This window comes from Heterodontus francisci, chromosome 7 (assembly GCF_036365525.1).
Source record: "Heterodontus francisci isolate sHetFra1 chromosome 7, sHetFra1.hap1, whole genome shotgun sequence".
NCBI lineage: Eukaryota > Metazoa > Chordata > Chondrichthyes > Heterodontiformes > Heterodontidae > Heterodontus > Heterodontus francisci.
In genome coordinates this window covers 11,568,832-11,586,214 of record NC_090377.1, presented here as the reverse complement: position 1 = coordinate 11,586,214, position 17,383 = coordinate 11,568,832, and the positions used below count along the sequence as shown (strand labels likewise).

General features: G+C 48.2%; 1 protein-coding gene across 1 annotated transcript in view; it reads left to right on the top strand.

The window, feature by feature from the left end:
- Nucleotides 1–276: 276 nt before the first annotated feature.
- The window catches only part of pnkd (PNKD metallo-beta-lactamase domain containing), a 38,801-nt gene continuing 21,694 nt past the window's right edge, over nucleotides 277–17,383 (top strand). The window contains exons 1-4 of the mRNA XM_068034789.1: nucleotides 277–431; nucleotides 8,751–8,866; nucleotides 12,773–12,885; nucleotides 16,501–16,559. Of these exons, the coding sequence (XP_067890890.1) occupies nucleotides 277–431; nucleotides 8,751–8,866; nucleotides 12,773–12,885; nucleotides 16,501–16,559 (443 nt within the window). The remainder of the gene's footprint in view (nucleotides 432–8,750; nucleotides 8,867–12,772; nucleotides 12,886–16,500; nucleotides 16,560–17,383) is intronic.

The window sequence follows — 17,383 nt, the reverse complement described above, 5'->3', positions numbered from 1 at the left end:
GCGGGTTCTCGCTGCAGGTTGAGCGATCCTGTAAATCTTCCTTCGCCCCGCCCCGCTTCAGCTCCTTATTTGGCGGTGAGGGAGCGTGTTCCAACCCAACTGTGTTGCGTCATGCTGTCTGTCAGCCCCCTCAGCTCCTTATTTGGCGGGGGAGGCGTGTTCTTTCTTGTGGTTTGTGAGTGGCACTGTCAATCACCTGAAGCCCCGCCCACCAATCGCCTTATAAGGCTCCGGGGAGGGGGCGGGGCCCATGTTGAAAGACGCGCGTGCGCGGTGATGCTGAGCTGGGCGCTGGGTTGTGGGCTGGTGGTGCTGGCGATCGGGACGTTGCTGTTCCTCGCACTTGGCTGGCCGGGCGCACGGTTCTGCCGGTGGCTGGGCTGTAGAAGAGGGCTGATGGCTCGGACCGAGAAGCCGTTCTTCAGGATCGCGTAAGTGGCTGCCCGGCGAGGCCTCCTCGGGGGGGGGGGCGGGTTGATGCTGGCGGGAGGGCCTCTGGAGGAGGGGAGACGAGGGAGCGCACGCGCGGGCAGGGGAGCTCGAACTGTCAATCAAGGGCGAGCTGTCAATCAATAGCCGGGTCCGCGCCAGCGCCAGCTTCCAGAGGCTGCACAGTCATGGGAACTGCTGCCGAAGCGATGTTTTGCAACCGATGCAAATATTCCCCCCCCCGCCCCCCCCCTCACCCTCGCAGGCAGATTCAAGATTAGAAGCCTGTGCAGTGTAAATCCCTGTAACCAACTCGTCTAGAGTCATGCTTAAATACCGTGCAGGTTGTGCCGTGGGTTGGAACCAATGCAAATGTGGCTGTGCACATGAACCAGTGAAAGAAAGATGAAGGGTCACTGACCCGAAACGTTAACTCTGCTTCTCTTTTCACAGATGCTGCCAGACCTGCTGAGTGGTTCCAGCATTTCTTGTTTTTATTTCAGTGAAAGAAAGATTTGCGTTTATTTATGTTTTGTTCTGACTTCAGGAAGTCCCAAAGCGCTTTGCAGTCAATGAAGGTCTGTTGTAATGTAGGAAACGCAGTAGTTAACGTTAGTACAGCAGACTCCCAAAAACAGCAATGTGATGATGACCAAGTGCCTAAACTTTCTATGCTTCTATGATTTTTTTTTTTCTTATGTTGGTTGAGTGGTAAATATTAGCACAGGCGACTGGGGGGGATCTCCCCTGCTCTTTGAAATAGTACTGTGGGATCTTTTACATCCACCTGAGATGACAAATGGTTTTAAAATCTCGTCCGAAAGACGGAACCTCTGACAGGTAGTCCTCCCTCAGTACTAGCACCGGGACTATCAGTCTGGATTTTGTGCTCTGATCCCTGACTCTGAGGCGAGTGCCAAAACTGACACCGAGTAGTTAAATGCAGCAAGACCTGGACAATATCCAGGCTTGGGCTGATAAGTGGCAAGTAACATTCACACCAGGCCAGTACCATCTCCAACAAGAGAGAATCTAACCATCTCCCCTTGACATTCAATGGCATTACCATCGCTGAATCCACCACTATCAACATCCTAGGGGCTACCATTGACCAGAAACTGAACTGGAGTAGCCATATAAATACCGTGGCTACAAGAGCAGGTCAGAGACCTAGGAATCCTGCGGCGGGTAACTCGCCTCCTGACTCCCCAAAGCCTGTCCACCATCTACAAGGCACAAGTCAGGAGTGTGATGGAATACTCTCCAATTGCCTGGATGTGCAGCTCCAACAACACTCAAGAAGCTCAACACCATCCAGGACAAAGCAGCCCGCTTGATTGGCACCCCATCCACAAACATTCACTCCCTCCACCACTGACGCACAGTGGTAGCAGTGTGTACCATCTACAAGATGCACTGCAGCAATGCACCAAGGCTCCTTAGACAGCACCTTCCAAACCCACAACCTCTACCACTTAGAAGGACAAGGGCAGCAAATGCATGGGAGCATCACCACCTGCAAGTTTCCCTCCAAGTCACACACCATCCTGACTTGGAACTATACTGCCGTTCCTTCACTGTCACTGGGTCAAAATCCTGGAACTCCCTTCCTAACAGCACTGTGGGTATACCTACCTCACATGGACTGCAGTGGTTCAAGAAGGCAGCTCACCATCACATCCCATGAATGAATAAAAAAAATGCACTGCCTCATATAGGGCAATACCAGATCATGCAGTTCTGGAAGGCCTCCAGTCTCTGCCCTGCACCTGCATCTCCTGGGATAGCAGTTGAGGTGCTGCAGTCAGTCTTGGCACCCTTGAATTACACTCAGCCAGGGTTCCTGGTCATGCTTGCCAATCAGTGATTCCTGGAGAGTCTATGCACGTATGGATGTCAGGGCTGCATAGGGAAAGCGCTTCTCTGCGTAGCACCCATTCGAAAATTTTGCACAGGCGCTGTCACTGAAAGTTCAGTGTTTATGTTGCTTGTTCCCATACTCATGTTTTCAGTTGAGTAGGAGGTCAGACCCCTTCCCCCCTCGCATCCCCTCCCCCCTCACACCCCCTTCCCCCTTGCACCCCCCTCCCATCCTCGCACCCCCTTCCCCCCTCCCCTCCTTGCACTCCCAGCTCTCCCTTCCCCCTTGCACCCCTTTCCCCCCAACCCCTCGCTCCTCGCGCCCCCTTTCCCTCCATGAAATCGCACAGTTTACTTGTTAGGGCCCCTGCTCAGGGATAGGAGCTAACAGCCCCACTGCCTCGTGGGCGTCTCGGGAGAGACCAAGGCTAAGGGAGTAAACCCTAACAGAAAATCTGGAGCGGAACCCCTAAGGCGGTCATGTGTCAGCTTTGGCATGTTTCCGGCAGTTCCTGCAGCCATACCGGTGCCGAAAGTCATGTTCTGCACTCATTTGGACCCCACTAGGAAGGCCGAGACGGGGGTTTTGACGCTTGGGCAGCTCACAACTTCCATACATTCAGCCCAGGCATGCACCATGGAGAGGTCACTCCATAATCGCCTCACAGCGACCAAAACAACACGGAAGGCAACAGTTACGGGTTATCAGTCCAGCTCAATTGGCGTAAGAGATTGAGCGCCACGGGTTGCCTTTGTTGGTGGGTGAGGTCATCGCATTTCACTGGACAGCTACTGCCCGCCTCAAACCGGGCAAGCCCCGGTCAGGAAGGTTCTGTCCCGCCACAGTCCACCTGCTTCAATGGGTGCTTGGAGCTCAAGGTCATTGCCCGACAAGTGGACTGCAACACTGCACCAAACAGCACAACAGAAAAAGGAAAGAAGGTACCAGCCCTTCGTTTTGCAAGCTGGAACGTCAGAACAATGTGTCCTGACCTGTCGGATGACTTTACACAAATCAACGACTCTCGGAAGACCGCCATCATTAACATCGAGCTCAGTAGACTCAATGTGGACATTGCAGCACTTCAGGAGACATGCCTCCCTGCGAGCGGATCTCAAAGAGAGCAGGACTACACCTTCTTCTGGCAGGGTAGGGATCCTGAAGATCCAAGACAGCATGGAGTGGGCTTCGCCATCAGAAATTCTTTGCTCAGCATGATAGAGTCACCTACAAATGGCTCAGAACGCATACTGTCCATCCGACTGCTCACCGCCTCTGGTCCAGTACACCTACTCAACATCTATGCTCCAACACTCTGCTCCCCACCTGAAGTTAAAGACCAGTTCTACGAGGAACTCCATAATATCATTAGTAGCATTCCTAATACCGAACATTTGTTCCTGCTGGGGGACTTTAACGTCAGGGTTGGGGCCAACCATGACTCATGGCCCTCCTGCCTTGGGCGCTATGGCGTTGGAAGGATGAATGAGAATGGACAGAGACTGCTTGAGTTGTGTACCTATCACAACCCCTGCATCACCAACTCGTTCTTTCATGCTAAACCCTGTCACCAGGTTTCACGGAGACACCCAAGATCACGTCGTTGGCACCAGCTGGACCTCATCGTCACAAGGTGATCCTCTATAAACAGGGTTCAAATCACACGCAGCTTCCACAGTGCGGATTGCGACACCGACCACTCCCTGGTGTGCAGCAAAGTTAGACTCAAACCAAAGAAGCTACATCACTCCAAGCAGAAGGGCCGCCCGCACATCAACACTAACAGAATTTCCTATCCACAGCTGTTATATAAGTTTCTAAATTCACTTGAAAAAGCCCTTCAAAACCCTCCTGCAGGGGATACAGAGACGAAGGGGGCCCACATCAGAGACGCCATCTGTGACTCCGCAATGGCAAACGTGAGAAGCAGAATGCAGACTGGTTTCAATCTCACTTTGAAGAGCTGGAACCTGTCATAGCCGCTAAGTGCACTGCACTGTTGAACTACAAGAAAGCCCCCAGCGAGTTAACATCCGTAGCACTTAAAGTAGCCAGAAGCGCTGCACAAAGAACAGCCAGGCACTGTGCAAATGACTACTGGTAACACCTATGCAGTCGTATTCAACTGACCTCTGACACCGGAAACATCAGAGGAATGTATGATGGCATTAAGAGAGCTTTTGGGCCAACCGTCAAGAAGATCGCCCCCCTCAAGTCTAAATCAGGGGAAACGATCACTGACCAAAGCAACCAAATGGACCGCTGGGTTGAGCACTACCTAGAACTGTACTCCAGGGAAAATGTTGTCACTGATACCGCCCTCAATGCAGCCCAGTCTCTGCCTGTCATGGATGAGCTGGATGAACAGCCAACAAAACCAGAACTCAGTGATGCCATTGGGTCTCTAGCCAGTGGAAAAGCCCCTGGGAAGGACGGCATTACCCCTGAAATAATCAAGAGTGCCAAGCCTGCTATACTCTCAGCACTACATGAACTGCTTTGCCTGTGCTGGGACGAGGGAGCAGTACCTCAGGACATGCGCGATGCCAATATCATCACCCTCTATAAGAACAAGGGTGACTGCGGTGACTGCAACAACTACCATGGAATCTCCCTGCTCAGCATAGTGGGGAAAGTCTTTGCTTGAATCGTTACAAACAGGCTCCAGAAGCTGGCTGAGCGTGTCTACCCTGAGGCACAGTGTGGCTTTCGAGCAGAGAGATCCACCATTGACATGCTGTTCTCCCTTCACCAGCTACAGGAGAAATGCCGCGAACAACAAATGCCCCTCTACATTGCTTTCATAGATCTCACCAAAGCCTTTGACCTCGTCAGCAGACATGGTCTCTTCAGACTACTAGCAAAGATCGGATGTCCACCAAAGCTACCAAGTATCATCACCTCATTCCATGACAATATGAAAGGCACAATTCAGCCTCATCAGACCCCTTTCCTATCCCGAGTGGCGTGAAACAGGGCTGTGTTCTCGCACCTACACTGTTTGGGATCTTCTTCACCCTGCTGCTCTCATGCATACAAGTCTTCAGAAGAAGGAATTCTCATCCACACTGAATCAGATGGCAGGTTGTTCAACCTTGCCCGTCTTAGAGCGAAGACCAAAGTACGGAAAGTCCTCATCAGGGAACTCCTCTTTGCTGACGATGCTGCATTAACATCCCACACTGAAGAGTGTCTGCAGAGACTCATCAACAGCATTGCGGCTGACTGCAGCGAATTTGGCCTAACTGTCAGCCTCAAGAAAACGAACATCATGGGACATGACGTCAGAAATGCTCCATCCATCAATATTGGCGAGCACGCTCTGGAAGTGGTTCAAGAGTTCACCTACCTAGGTTCAACTATCACCAGTAACCTGTCTCTCGATGCAGAAATCAACAAGCGCGTGGGAAAGGCGTCCGCTGATATGGCCAGACTGGCCAAGAGGGTGTGGGAAAATGGTGCACTGACACGGAACACAAAGGTCCGACTGTTTCAAGCCTATGTCCTCAGTACCTTGCTCTATGGCAGCGAGGCCTGGACAACGTATGTCAGCCAAGAGCAACGTCTCAACTCATTCCATCTTCGCTGCCTCCGGAGAATCCTTGGCATCAGGTGGCAGGACCGTATCTCCAACGCAGAAGTCCTCGAAGCGGCCAACATCCCCAGCATATGCACCCTACTGAGCTAGCGGCGCTTAAGATGGCTTGGCCATGTGAGCCGCATGGAAGATGGCAGGATCCCCAAGGATGCATTGTACAGCGAGCTCATCACTGGTATCAGACCCATCGGCCATCCATGTCTCCGCTTTAAAGACATCTGCAAACGCGACATGAAGTCCTGTGACATTGACCAAAAGTCATGGGAGTCAGTTGCCAGTGATCACCAGAGCTGGTGGGCAGCCATAAAGACGGGGCTAAAGAGTGTAATAATATACTTAGTTTGGTTGGGATCTGCGATCGAGCCAGCGACGCCCAGATTCCATGAATGAATGAATTTTTTTAAAAACCTTTTCAATCTTGAAGTTGGCACTGATCAGAGGAATATTCGTCACAGTTAAATGGCTCTCAAAGTTACAGGCTGTCTGACTAATATCAGCTGAACACCCTCAACCCTTTCAAGATAAAGCAGATGGAGAACTTTGCTCACAGATCCTCTCATGGGGCAGATAGAGAGGTCGAAGTGCAGACACACAAGTGGTCGTATGATGAGCCCTGATTGTTTTCTATCACATGAATGGATTTGGCAAACACTTGTGCCTGGTAATAATCCAATGTATTGGCCCAATGAGTTTGTTTTTGTTCTCATGATGCAGCCATGCAGGAACAGTAGGCATTCTCCCAGCATGTGTTCACTGTTCCGACAGTTCTAAAGCCTGTAGCTAGTAGCAGGAAAGGGAGACTAAGGGAGAAGGAGGAGTTTCATAGTTTTGAGGCCTGAGACTGCATGACTTGGGTAGGAGATGGTCTGTGAGGCATATTCCAAAATGAGGAAGAGGAATGACTTGTGGCGTTGTTGCTGAGGGGAATGATGGAGGAAAGTTCAGAAGAATGCTAATGTGAGTAATATCAATAAAATGGAGACAGGCAGAGGTTGGGATGGACAGAAGGTTTGAGATGAGAGATTGATCATCTCTCTGGCATAAAGCTTGTTTTTTTCTATTATGCTCTCTCTCGCTCCCCCTGCCACCGTGCTCTTTGTCCACTTGACAGCCATGGCCCAGGGGTTAGCACTATCGCCTCTGGGTCAGACGGTTATGGGTCCCACTTCAGGACTTGAGCGCAAAATTCTCGACTGAAGCCCTAGTTCAGTGGAAAACGGTAGCATAGTGGTGATGTCACTGGACTAGTGACTCTCTGCCCGACGCTATCTAGTCCCATACATTGCTCTGTAAAGATGTGACCACAGGTAAGAATAGGATTGAGGAGATTGCTTCAAACCTGTCCCAGCTGTTATTAAGACGGTTGCTCATGTTATCTGCAACAAACACGCCCATGGATCCAGGAATTCTGTTTCTACAAAAAGCTGCTGGTTCTCTGCTTTATTCCGAGCCTCTAAGCTGGGTGCTCGGGCTACTCAATCAGCTGTGAATGTTTGTTTAATATTCCACCTGCATGTACATTCACTGGACTAGTAACCCAGAAACCCAGGCTAATGCCCTCTAGATATGGTTTAGAACCCACAATGGCAGCTGGTGGGATTTCAATTCAATTAATTAATAAAATGCAATTAATTTTTAAAAATCTGCTGTTGAAAGCCAGTCTCGGTAATGAAAATATCATCGATTGTCATTAAAAAAAACTATCTGGTTTCTTTAGGGAAGGAAATCTGCTGTCCTTACCTGGTCTGGTCTACATGTGACTCCAGACCAACAGCAGTCTGGTTGACTCTTAACTGCCTAGCTAGTTGTCAAGGGCAATTAGGGATGGACAACAAATGCTGGCCTTGCCAACAATGCCTACATCCCATGAAAGGAAAAAAGTGCTGAGGGAGTGCTACACTGACTGAGTTGCCGACTTTTGGATGCAAGTTGCTATTGTTAACAGCAGTTTGCTGTCTCACACTCGCTGACCATGTGATGTTGATTGTGAAAAATGATCCCAGCAAAACCCTGATTCGGTAGGAATGTGAGTGACAGTCTCAGGCTGCTTTAATCATATATTAACTTGGATCATTCAATTAGATGCAGTGAACACCAGCAGTCTCTGGACAAATTTTAAAAATTGCAACATGTTGGAAACTGAAATTAAAAGCAGATTATGCTGGAAAATACAGAGCCGGTCAGTCAGATTAAGTTTCGATAATAGACTTTGGCAGACCTTGTGTGTGCTGGCAGGTTTCGGAGATTGGACTAGAGCTATAAAGTGAAGGCAACGTAGTGGAAATCCTGCGCTGCATCTAAAACATGCTGCCCCTGACTTGGAGCACTTGATTTTTTTTAAATTGCTCAGTCGGGATGTGTGCATCGCTGGCAAGACCAGCATTTATTGCCCTTGAGAGGTTGGTGGTGAGCTGCCTTCTTGAATACAGCTGAGTGGCTTGCTAGGCCATTTCAGAGTCAGCCACTGGAGTCACATGTAGGCCACACCAAGTCAAGACGGCAGATTTCCTTCCCTAAAGGACATTAGTGAACCAGATGGGCTTTTACGACAATCAGGTAGTTTCGTGGTCAAGTTACTAGCTTTTTATTCCAGATTTTATTTAATTGAATTTAAGTTCCCCAGCTGCAATGGTGGGATTTGAACTCGTGTCTCTGGATCATTAGTCCAGGCCTCTGGATTACTAGCCCAGTAACATAGCCGCAGTAATACTGTACCTGCAAATTGACAAATTGCTGTTATGTAGCAGTGACTCATTTCACTCCTAACGAGTCCAGAGATAATCCTTGAATGTGACTCACGTGTGATACTCCCTGTTTCTCTTTTGCCCTCCCCAGCTGCTAATATTCAACTTTCTGTTTCAGGTACACATTGTATACAAGGACTAGACTAGGGTACATCTTTCACAAGAAGCAGTTGAAGAAGACTCGAGATAGTTTTCCCACTGGCCATTCCGTTGTCTGTCCGAAGGTCATGAGCGGTAAGTTCTCTGTTGATTGATTGAGGGGAGACCAACTCCCCACCTCTCCCACCCGCCTGCTCAGTTGCTTTCTTGAAGACATTGCCAATCAGGTTTGGTGGAAGTTTGCTGGCCTACAAGCTGGTGGTTGGGGTCAAAGGAAGTGAGCATTTAACCTGTTAACTCAAGATCCAAATGGTCTTATTAGCACTAAGTCAAGTTTCCTTCAGAGACTGAATACCCCAGTCCAAAGACCTGAGCCCATAATCTAGACTGACCGTGCAGTATTGACGGAGCGCTGCACTGTCTGAGATGTCTCAAAGGCCCTGTCTGCCTGCCTGGTTGAGTGTAAAGAAACAGCACATCTTTGAGGGAGGAACAGGCGAGTTGTCCTGGCCAAGCAATTGAGACAGATGAACAGGTCACGCATCTCGTATGGGATTTTGCTATGTGCAAATCAGCTACCATGTTTACAAAACAACAGTGACTGCACTTCTGCAGTAATCTTTGAAGTTGTGAAGCGCTTTGGGACACCCTGATGTCAGAAAAGGTGCTATATAAATGTGAGATCTTGTTTTAATATCACAGCCTGAGAACTCCTGGAAGCTGCAGTAGTCTTGGATGGTGGGGATTGGCCTGAATCTCCACAAAAAGCTTCAGGTTCTGTCACGCTTGCATTGGAGGCACAGTCACTCCTGAAACACCTAATCTCTGATGCTTTTATTTTCATAATTCTGTGATTACAAGAAGAACCAGTTTGCAAATGGGTGTTTCCACTTACTGAGAACAGTCTTTGATGTGCTCCTGTTAGCATCCACTTGACAAGACCTCTGGGTGCAGAAGGGTGAATTAACCAGTTAGTCCTGGCTCAATGGGTAGACACTCACCTCTTGAGTCAGAAGGTTGCCTCTTCAAGCCCCACACCAGAGACTTCTGGCGCAGTGGTTAGCACCGCAGCCTCACAGCTCCAGGGACCCGGGTTCGATTCCAGGTACTGCCTGTGTGGAGTTTGCAAGTTCTCCCTGTGTCTGCGTGGGTTTTCTCCGGGTGCTCCGGTTTCCTCCCACAAGCCCAAAGACTTGCAGGTTGATAGGTAAATTGGCCATTATAAATTGTCACTAGTGTAGGTAGGTAGGTGGTAGGGAAATATAGGGACAGGTGGGGATGTTTGGTAGGAATATGGGATTAGTGTAGGATTAGTATAAATGGGTAGTTGATGTTCGGCACAGACTCGGTGGGCCGAAGGGCCTGTTTCAGTGCTGTATCTCTAAACTAAAAAAAAAAAAAATCTCAGCTGACACACCGGTACCATACTGAGGGAGTGCTGCACTGTCAGAAGGGCTGTCTTTCAGATGAGATGTTAAACTGAGATCCTGTCTGCCCTCGCATGAGGATGTAAAAGATCCCACGGCACTATTTCAAAGAAGAGCAGGGAAGTTCTCCCTGGTGTCCTGTCCATTACTTATTCCCTCAACCAACATTGTTAAAAACAAATTGCCTGGCCATATCACACTGCTCCTTGTGGGTTATTTTTGTTGACGTGTTTCGTTCATCACAACACATTTCGAAAGTACCTAACTGTAAAGCGATTCTTGCCTAACAAGAATCTATCTACCTCCGCCTTAAAAATATTTATTGACCCCACCTACCTTTTGAGGCAGAGATGTTCCAGAGTCGCACAACTCTGAAAGAAAAAAAATTCTCCTTATCTCTGTCCTAAAAGGGTGACCTCTAATTTTAAAACAGTGCCCCCTTGTTCTGGACTTGCCCACAAGAGGAAACATCCTTTCCACATCCACCTTGTCAAGACCGTTCAGGATCTTGTATGCTTCAATCAAGTCTCCCCTCACTCTTCTAAACTCATAAGCCCAGTCTGTCCAACCTTTCCTCAAGACAACCTGTTCATTCCAGCTATCAATCTAGTAAACCTCCTCTGAACCGCCTCCAGCGCATTTACATCCTTCCTTAAATAAGGAGACCAAAACTGCACGCAGTATTTAAGATGTGGTCTCACCAATGCCCTTTATAACTGAAGCACAACATCCTTACTTTTATTTTCAATTCCTGTCCGAATAAAGGGTAACATTCCATTAGCCATCTTTATTACCTGTTGTACCTGTATACTAACTTTTTGTGACTCATGCACTAGAGCACCTATATCCCTCTGCACCTTGGAATTCTGCAGTCATTCTCCATTTAAGTAATGCTTTGCTTTTTTATTCTTCCTGCCAAAGTGAACAACTTCACATTTTCCCACATTATACTCCCATCTGCTAGACTTTTGCCCATTCACTCAACCTATCTATATCAGTCTGCAAGCTCCTTATGTCCTCTTCACAACATACTTTCCTACCTATCTTTGTGTCATCTGCAGATTTAGCTAGCATGCCATCGCTCCCCTCATCAAAGTCATTGGTATAAATTGTAAAAAGTTGAGGCCCCAGTACTATATCCCAGTGTTATATAGTGACAGACCCGTACCCACCAGTTCTGTACCCTTGTAACAGTGACAGACCCGTACCCACAGTACTGTACCCTGTATACCGTGCCAGACCCATACCCACCAGTACTGTACCCATGATACAGTGATAGACCCGTACCCACCAGTACTGCACCCCAGTTGCTTTTAGCAAGGCTTTTGACAAGGTCCCACATGGCAGACTGGTTAAAAAAATAAAATCCCATGGGATCCAGGGAAATGCAGCAAGGTGGATACAAAATTGGCTCAGTGGCAGGAAACAAAGGGTAATTGTTGATGGCTGTTTTAGCGACTGGAGGGCTGTTTCCAGTGGCGTTCTGCAGGGCTCAGTACTGGGTCCCCTGTTTTTTGTGGTATAAACAATTTGGAAGTAAATGTAGGGGGCATGATCAAGAAATTTGCAGATGACACAAAGATTGGCCATGTGGTAGATAGCGAGGAGGATAGCTGTAAGCTGCAGGAAGTTATTGATGGTTTGGTCAGATGGGCAGAAAAGCGACAAATGGAATTCAACCTGGAGACGTGTGAGGTGATGCATTTGGGGAGGTCAAACAAGGCAAAGGAATACACAATTATTGGGAAAATACTGAGACGTATAGAGGAAGCGAGGGACCTTGGAGTGAATGTGCACAGATCCCTGAAGGTAGCAGGACAAGTCAATAAGTTGGTTAAGAAGGCATATGGAATCCTTTCCTTTATTAGCCAAGGTACAGACTATAAGAGCAGGGAGGTTATGCTGGAACTGTTTAACTCATTGGTTAGGCCACAACGTGAGTACTGTGTGCAGTTCTGGTCACCTCATTACAGAAAAGATGTAATTGCACTAGAGAGGGTACAGAGGAGATTTACGAGGATGTTGCCAGGACTGGAAAAATGCAACTATGAGGAAAGATTGGATAGACTGAGGTTGTTCTTGCAACAGAGAAGGCTGAGGGGCGATCTGATTGAAATGTACAAAATGTTGAGGGGCCTGGATAGAGGAGGTGAAGGGTCTATTCACCCAAGCAGAGAGGTCAGTGACGAGGGAGCATAGATTTGAAGTGGTTGGTAGAAAAATTAAAGGGGAGATGAGGAAAAACTTTTTCACCCGGAGGGTGGTTGGGGTCTGGAACTCACTGCCTGAAAGGGTAGTTGAGGCAGAGACCCTCAACTCATTCAAAAGGAGTCTGGATATACACCTCAAGTGCCGTAAGCTGCAGGGCTACGGACCAAATGCTGGAAGGTGGGATTAGAATAGGTGGATCGTTTTTTGGCTGGCACAGACACGATGGGCCAAGTGGCCTCTTTCTGTGCCTTAAACATTCTATGATTCTATGATATAGGGAAAGACCTGTACTCCTGTGTTGGAATTGATGGGGTGGGTGAATATGGGGTGGGGAGCAGGGGAGTGTGTGTCCAGGGTCTTCACCATTTCTGTCCGTGTGATGATCTGTTCATTTTGACTTCAGGTGTGAAAATTCTTCCAGTCCCGATACTGACAGACAATTATGGCTACGTGATCATCGATATGGACACAAACATTGCCGTTGCAGTCGATCCTTCCGATCCATTAATTGTCCAGGTAAGCTGCCCCATGTTCTCTGTAAGTAGCTGTTGGCTCCTCACAGGCGTCATTAATCCTGCAACGCACCCTCCCTATCCAAGCATACAGAGTCAACATGTGCCAGCGGACTCTTGTCCATGGTTCCTTCTATTGCTGGGAGGTGTGTGGTAGCAGGGACGAGAGTGAATTCTCTCCCGGGACCTGGGGAAGTGCCTGACCTACTCACTGCACATGGAACAAGTTGTGTGAAAGTGGTGCTGGATATTGGGTTGCATTAGACTAGGTACCTTTCAATCATGGGGGCTGAGTTTGAAGCAGTGGACTGATTCCCCACTATCTACTGACTGAAAAAAATCATGTGGAGTATTTTGAGATCTTCAGTCCAATCCTAGTTGGGTTTGGGCTTCCAGAACAAAACTGCCTGTATATCACATGAACTGCTAATTTCATTTAAGGCCACAAGGTTGGACCTGCAATAATGTCACATAAAGGCACTAGGAAGCCCTCTTCTGAAGTTGGGACTGAAACAGATTGGGGGCCAGTGTAGAAGGAACATCATTTTGTATCTCACCCATGCTGTACCTGCCCTGGGAGAGTGTAGAGGGAGCTTTACTCTGTATCTAACCCCATGCTGTACCTGTATAAAAGCAAAATACTGCGGATGCCAAAAATCTGAAATAAAACAAGAAATGCTGGAAATACTCAGCAGGTCTGGCAGTATCTGTGGAGAGAGAAGCAGAGTTAATGTTTCAGGTCAGTGACCCTTCTTCAGAACTGGCAAATATTAGAAATGTAAAAGGTTATAAGCAAGTAAAGCGAGGGTGGGGCAAGAGATAACAAAGGAGAAGGTGTAGACAGGACAAGGTCACAGAATAGCTGACCAGAAGGTCGTGGAGCAAAGGCAGACAATATGTTAATGGTGTGTTGAAAGACAAAGCATTAGTACAGATAGGGTGTTAACGGACTGAAGATTGAACAGCCGCAAGTACAAACATGAAAAAAAACAGTGGGTAAGCAAACTGAACAAACTAAGATGAAAGAAAATAAAATAAACACACAAAAATATATATTTTAAAAAAAACCTAAAAATAAGAGTAAAATGGGGGGCCTGTACCTCTACCTTGCAGAGGCTCAGCGCCAACTCTCAGACATTTCTTCCTACCTCCCTCTGGACCATGACCCCACCACCGAACATCAAGCTACTGTCCACAGGACTATCACTGACCTCATCTTCTCTGGAGATCTTTCCTCTACAGCTTTCAACCTCATAGTCTCGCAACCCTGGACAGCCCACTTCTACCTCCTTCCCAAAATCCACAAACAGGACTGTCCCGGCAGACCCATTGTGTCAGCCTGCTCCTGCCCCACTGAATTTATTTCTTCCTATCTTGACTCTATCTTTACTCCGCTGGTCCAGTCTCTTCCCACCTGCATCCGTGACTCTTCTGACGCCCTACGTCATTTTGACAATTTCCAGTTTCCTGGTCCCAACCGCCTCCTCTTCACTATGGATGTCCAATCGCTCTACACCTCCATCCTCCACCAGGATGGTCTGAGGGCTCTCCACTTCTTCTTTGAACAGAGGCCCAACCAGTCCCCATCCACCACCACCCTCCTCTGCCTGGCTGAACCTGTTTTCACATTGAACAACTTCTCCTTCAACTCAACTCACTTCCTTCAAGTAAAAGGTGTTGCTATGGGTACCCGCATGGGTCCTAGTTATTCCTGTCTTTTTGTGGGATATGTCGAACATTCCTTGTTCCAGTCCTACTTAGGCCCCCTCCCCCAACTCTTTCTCCGGTACATTGATGACTGTATCAGTGCCGTTGCCTGCTCTCGCCCCGAACTGGAAAACTTTTATCAACTTTGCTTCTAATTTCCACCCTTCTCTCACCTTTACATGGTCCATCTCTGACACTTCCCTTCCTCGACTTCTCTGTCTCCATCTCTGGGGATAGGCTGTCTACTAATATCCATTATAAGCCCACCGACTCCCACAGCTACCTCGACTACACTTCTCCACACCCTGCCTCCTGTAAGGACTCCATTCCATTCTCCCAGTTTCTCCAACTCCGACGCATCTGCTCTGATGATGCTACCTTCCATGACAGCGCTTCTGATATGTCTTCCTTTTTCCTCAACCGAGGATTCCCCCCCACTGTGGTTGACAGGGCCCTCAACCGTGTCCGGTCCATTTCCCGCACCTCTACCCTCACCCCTTCCCCTCCCTCCCAGAACCGCGACAGGGTTCCCCTTGTCCTCACTTTCCACCCCATCAGCCTCCATATCCAAAGGATCATCCTCCGCCATTTCTGCCATCTCCAGCGTGATGCCACTACCAAACGCATCTTCCCCTCCCCTCTGCTGTCAGCATTCCGAAGGGATCGTTCCCTCCGTGACACCCTGGTCCACTCCTCCATTACCCCCACCACCTTGTCCCCTTCCCATGGCACCTTCCCCTGCAATCGCAGGAGGTGTAATATCTGCCCATTTACCTCCTCACTATCCCAGGCCCCAAACACTCCTCAGGTGAAGCAGCGATTTACTTGTACTTCTTTCAATGTATACTGTATTTGCTGCTCACAATGTGGTCTCCTCTACATTGGGGAGACCAAACGCAGACTGGGTGACCGCTTTGCAGAACACCTCTGCTCAGTCCGCAAGCAGGACCCCAAGCTTCCAGTTTCTTGCCATTTCAACGCTCCCCCCTGCTCTAATGCTCAGATCTCTGTCCTGGGATTGCTGCAGTGTTCCAGTGAACATCAACGCAAGTTCGAGGAACAGCATCTCATTTACCGATTAGGCACACTACAGCCTGCCGGACTGAACATTGAGTTCAATAATTTCAGAGCATGACGGTCCCATTTTACTTTTATTTTAGGGGTTTTTTTCTTTTTTTATGTTTTTTTTGTGTGTATTTTATTTTCTTTCATCTTAGTTTGTTCAGTTTGCTTACCCACTTTTTTTTCATGTTTGTACTTGCGGCTGTTCAATTTTCAGTCCGTTAACACCCTATCTGTACTAATGCTTTGTTTTTCGACGCCCCATTAACATATTGTCTGCCTTTGCTCCACGACCTTCTGGTCAGCTATTCCGTGACCTTGTCCGATTTACACCTCCTTTGTTATCTCTTGCCCCACCCTCGCTTTACTTGCTTATAATCTTTCACATTTCTAATATTTGCCAGTTCTGAAGAACTCTGCTTCTCTCTCCACAGATGCTGCCAGACCTGCTGAGTATTTCCAGCATTTCTTGTTTTTATCCCATGCTGTACCTGTCCTGGGAGTGTTTGATGGGGATAGTGTAGAGGGGGCTTTACTCTATCTAACCCCATGCTGTACCTGTCCTGGGAGTGTTTGATGGGGACAGTGTAGAGGGGGCTTTACTCTGTATCTGACCCCATGCTGTACCTGTCCTGGGAGTGTTTGATGGGGATAGTGTAGAGGGGGCTTTACTCTATCTAACCCCATGCTGTACCTGTCCTGGGAGTGTTTGATGGGGACAGTGTAGAAGGAGCTTTTGTCTAGTGTGCTTTATGCTGATGCTGGGTGGAATCACATTATACCCACAAGTGTCCCAAAAGAAACGAACAGTATAATGTGTTGTTTTCCCCCATTTTATTTTGGTTTTCAGGCCTGTCTTGAACAGGAAGGTGCGACTCTGGAAGCAATTCTGACGACACACAAGCACTGGTGAGTTGCGAGCTGCTGAGAGTTTCTCTCACTTTTTATTCTTAGTTCTATTTTCTGTGATTTTATTTCTCCATCCTGTCCTGAAGGCAGCAACTTGTGTTGAGCTACAGTCAGGTAACTCCAGCGGCTTATTCTTTGTCTGCAAGCCTCAGTAGTTAGGGCTGATGGGCTGTTGGACTGTATAGGGCATCACAACTGGGCCTGCGCTGTCACAGGCCTATTTTCCAGCCAGGGGTTGCTGTACGGAGATCAAAGTTAGATGCCCTACTTGATTTTTCCCTCCCACTCCCCTCCACCCCTCACCCACGGGTGCTGAGGACAATTGTTTTGCCTCAGCTGCTGATGACTTGAGATCAGGTAATTAAGTGCAGAATGGGAATGAACACAGGACCATGTGGGCTGTTTGGGTTCATGCTACACTGTATACTGCTTTTCCCATTAGGAGAAATGACACACTCTTACTAACTGAACCTTTCTAAAGTTCTGGTTAGGCCACAACTAGATTATTGCATCCAGTTCTGGTCTCTGCACTTCAGGAAGGATGTGAGGGCCCTTGAGAGAAGTCCAGGGATGAGGGATTTTAGCTACAACGTTAGGTTGGAGAATCTGGGGTTATTATTAGAACAGGGGTGTTATGGCCACATGGTGTGAAATGGGTGGCTCCCACTGTTCAGCTCCCCACCTGACTGCAGCAAGTGTATTTGTATTCGAGTTTACGGCCTTGGTGCTTTATTTCTCAAATACGAACTAGGAGTAGGAGTAGGCTATTTGGCCCTGCCTTCACCGAGGAAGAGAGTTCCACAGACTCCTGACCCTCTGAGAGA